The following is a 3,843-nucleotide window of genomic DNA, read 5'->3' as shown; positions in this document are numbered from 1 at the left end:
GGCACAAATTTATTTTTCTATCTCCAAACTAAAAAATTTGATATCCTATATCACCTCAATTCTAAGTACATAATTAACATAGACTATGATACTTGGGGGAATTTCTTAACAATCTAGGGTGCAAACCTATTGAACAAAACATTTCTTACTTCCTATATCATCTCTTTTTTCATAAACTACCCTTCAAGAGATTAAGGGGTAAACCTAATAGTTTCTCTGTGTGAAAAAATATTGAGTATGTTCACTGTGTTTTCTTTGATCTTATTTTTTCTAATGATATCTAGAGTATGTTTTATCTGTATTTAAACTATTACTTCACTTTTACCAATATTCTCTTGGGCCTTATTATTGACAACAACACAATATTTAAAACATTTTGGTCTATCATCTATGTTCATGAGCTATGGATCATTTAGAAAGCTAGGAAGTTTGACATATTTAATAGTAAATCTAGGCACCTTACTAAGTCTCTTTGAAGACCCATATATTCTAATATCTCTCTATAGGTAATAACAATATTCGAGCTTTTAGAATTAAAGTTCCTCAAGTTGTTAATAGAAAGAAAGGGTAAATGCACCATTAAAGAAATTTTATATGGTCATACTACAACGGTCACTAAAGATGAATTTGATTGAATAGTGGGAGAATTAATCTAGAAACTCAAAGAGAATGGAAAATGGGAACATTAGAAATAAAGAGGACAGTTCAAAACCATAGGTATTAGAAAAATGGCACCAAAAAGGATTAACAATAAAGTTTCTCAATGCCATCGATAGAGGGTAAGTGGTAATGATGGTTCAAATAGTTCTAAAAAATCATATGGAAGTGGACCCATTACTGGGATCAACCTTGACAACTACCTAGTGGAAGACAACTTTGATGATACTTGGAATGAGTCACTTAGATAATATTATCTCCTATGAATAATTGTAATGCAGACATCATATATTTTGTAATATCTTTCAACATATACTTTTCTATCAAATCTCAATGAGATAAAACAACTATGTACTCCCCTTTTGTCTAACTGATAATTAAGGTGTTGGGAAGAAAGGAAAGCATAGCCATAGCAAGGTAAGAGTGGAAAGGCTAGAGAAATCTATGAGGGACCTGGCTGAAAACTAAAATACTATCTTCCAAAGGTTTGAAACCTTGGTGGAAAACATGCACTCTGTGGTCACCACCCTTTATTTTCTGCATGCGAACAAAGAGGAGAAGGACCTAGAAAAATTCATTAAGACCACTCAATCCATTTATGAGTTCCTAGCTAAGGATTGGTTAAATATCATCCTAGACAAACCAATTAAAGTGGAGAGGGAGGATGTGGACAAAGATGTACATGAGAAGGATGACATCCATGGGCTAGAAGAGAGTAGGTAGCCCTATGTCTTTTGTTTATTTTTGTTGTGTATATGATTATGCTTATGAACTTGGTACCCTACAAGGTCTTTATGTTTATGTTGACTAAGGGGACTTATAGAAACAATTTTTATAAGGGCTATTGTTTTATTTTATAGTCTATTATACATATTAGTTTAAAGACTGATAGTATTGTTAAGTTGACTATGGACATATATTTGTTTTTTGAAGTTTAAACTTGGTATTGGTAAGTTGATTGGGAGGTTACCTTTGGCTAATTTATTAGCCTTTTTGTACTTCAAGGTCAGCCCCCCATTATTATTTTAGTTTACTTATTTTTATTTTTATTATGATACTTTATTTCTTTTAAATGTTACTTTAATTATTTTTATTTATATATGTATCATTTATATAATAAATATTACATATAATTTATGTCTAGATACATACAGTGAATTAAGATGTATCATCAATTTTATATCTACATACAATTAATAAAGAAAAATATCAGATAAATACATATAATAAAAATATAATTTTAAATTATTGTTAATTAATTACGAAACAAATAAAATGACTCTAGATTAATATTATTCAACCTTTATATATATAACAAACATATATTAGATACATATGCTAATTTATATTCATGAAAAAAATTAATATGCAAAAGATTTTTAATCAATGAAGTGAAAAAGATCTTTTCTTTCTATCTTAGATTTCAACAATCTTGTAGGTTAAGATTTTAAGATTTTTCTGTAGGGTTTGCCATGTATTTAATAATTGTAATATAGATGAACTCCTTGCAGAACCTCGTACTAACAATGGGAAGGTAGCTCTGATTAAAACCTAATGAACACCAATAGCCAAACTCTACCCTAATGAAAATAGGACATATGCCTCTTGCCATTCTTTTTGAAGTTAGCAATGGCTTCTCTGACATCATCATAGAGATAAGCCCCATTTCAGAACGCCTTTAGCTTACATAGCTCAGTATCCAAACTATCATCCTCCTCCAATGGAGTTACCAGAAACCCATTACAAGGATGATGTTTAAAAGCCGAAGCATCATAGTCCACAATCATAACATTCTTCACACTTGAATATTCCATATTTAAATCCTTGTTCAGAACACCAATATCCTTACATAGCCAATAATCTTGGCAAGAGTCTCTGTAAAGTCTGCGGTTGAGATGAAAACCAATGTCTAGCTTATCAAGAATAGGATCTACCTGTTCTCGAGTATAATGAGTATAGAGAACAATCTCATAGTTTTGCTCCAGCTCAGCCAAAATATTTTCCAAACTAGGCCTCTTCTTTTCGTAAGTCATACAAAGCTCTCCAGAGATACAAACCTAAATAGTGAAATCATGTTTCATAAACTTCTTGCTTCTCTTCACCAAATTATTCATCAGCTCCAGAACAATAATCTTCTTTTGTAGTGCTATTACATGCAATTCACGTTGGCATCCACGTACAAAATCATACTCCAAATTGTGACAATCACCTAGAAGAAACACATATTTGAATATATATAAATTAATTCGAGATATTACAAGATATAAATTTAAGTTATTCTATTAGTTTGAGAGATCAATGAAACCCTAATTATTAAGGATGAAGGAAAAAACTGGCAACTAGAAAACCAAATGCAAAATATTGTGCAAGTAAAAAGACTTATTAATGTTATTCCAACACACCTATGGACAGATACATTTTGATGGTCTCTCTCACATCATAGGACAACACCACAATGATGGAGTGGTCTCTTACCTGACATAGCTCTCTATCGTTCAAGTCCCTAGAAAATGGTTTCATGGGGAAGGCATTTTTCGGGTGAAGTTTATAGCTCGCCGGATTATCGTCCACAATTATGACATTTTTGAGGTCTCTTTTAAGGACCGTGATGTCTTTAATGTAGTCATCTTTGTTAGAGAGCAGGTAGGAGTCTCTATAGATGTGGATGTCTATGTTGGCTTTGTGAATAATGTCGATTTGTAGCATGTCGAGAATGGCTTCTATGTATTCTTTGGTGGCTGAGGTGAATATTATTATCTCGTAGTTGTTTTTCACCAGTTCTGCCATCAGAAGGTCTATTATGGGCCTCTTCTGTATGTAGTATGTGATTATACTTGGGGCTGAGTGCTCCTGATGCCCCTCACAAAGATTGTGTAGTCATATTGGGGGATGACTGTGGAGCTTGAATAAACAAGGGTTTTCTCTAGATCTAAGACTATTGTTTTCCATTTGGGCTTCTCATTCTCGTTGCTGACCATGAGTTTGTACGATGAGTGCTCTATTTCTTAGGGTTTTTATGTCTCAATCAAAAAGAAGCTATCTTCAATGGTGGATGGGTATTCTATGCTGACATGAAACTCTAGGCTTATGTTTATATGGATCTAAATGGTATGTTTATATTGATCTAAATGGTATAGGGTGATTAATCGCAACCCCTCCTAACTTTTTCCAATACCAACATCTATC

The 3,843-nt window shown here is 32.6% G+C and overlaps 1 protein-coding gene across 1 annotated transcript; it reads right to left on the bottom strand.

Annotated features, from left to right (window-relative positions):
• Nucleotides 1-2,324: 2,324 nt before the first annotated feature.
• On the bottom strand, nt 2,325-3,444 carry LOC149563262 (uncharacterized). Its single transcript, XM_089828106.1, has 2 exons — nt 3,133-3,444; nt 2,325-2,714 (listed from the first exon to the last, which is right to left on the bottom strand). Exons 1-2 carry the CDS (start codon nt 3,442-3,444, stop codon nt 2,325-2,327), a joined length of 702 nt encoding a protein of 233 aa, XP_089684232.1.
• Nucleotides 3,445-3,843: the final 399 nt, after the last annotated feature.

Source organism: Cupressus sempervirens, chromosome 4 (genome assembly GCF_028749045.1).
Source record: "Cupressus sempervirens isolate cs-2001-9-10 chromosome 4, ASM2874904v1, whole genome shotgun sequence".
NCBI classification, from domain to species: Eukaryota; Viridiplantae; Streptophyta; class Pinopsida; order Cupressales; family Cupressaceae; genus Cupressus; species Cupressus sempervirens.
This window is presented reverse-complemented; position numbering and strand designations above follow the sequence as displayed.

What these genes read in the sequence shown, in the direction of transcription:
- LOC149563262 (XM_089828106.1), bottom strand. Translation starts at nt 3,444, where the DNA reads ATGGCAGAACTGGTGAAAAACAACTACGAGATAATAATATTCACCTCA. An exon ending in ACGATAGAGAGCTATGTCAG is followed by an intron (nt 2,715 to 3,132) that starts GTAAGAGACCAC and finishes TTCACTATTTAG; the next exon opens with GTTTGTATCTCTGGAGAGCT.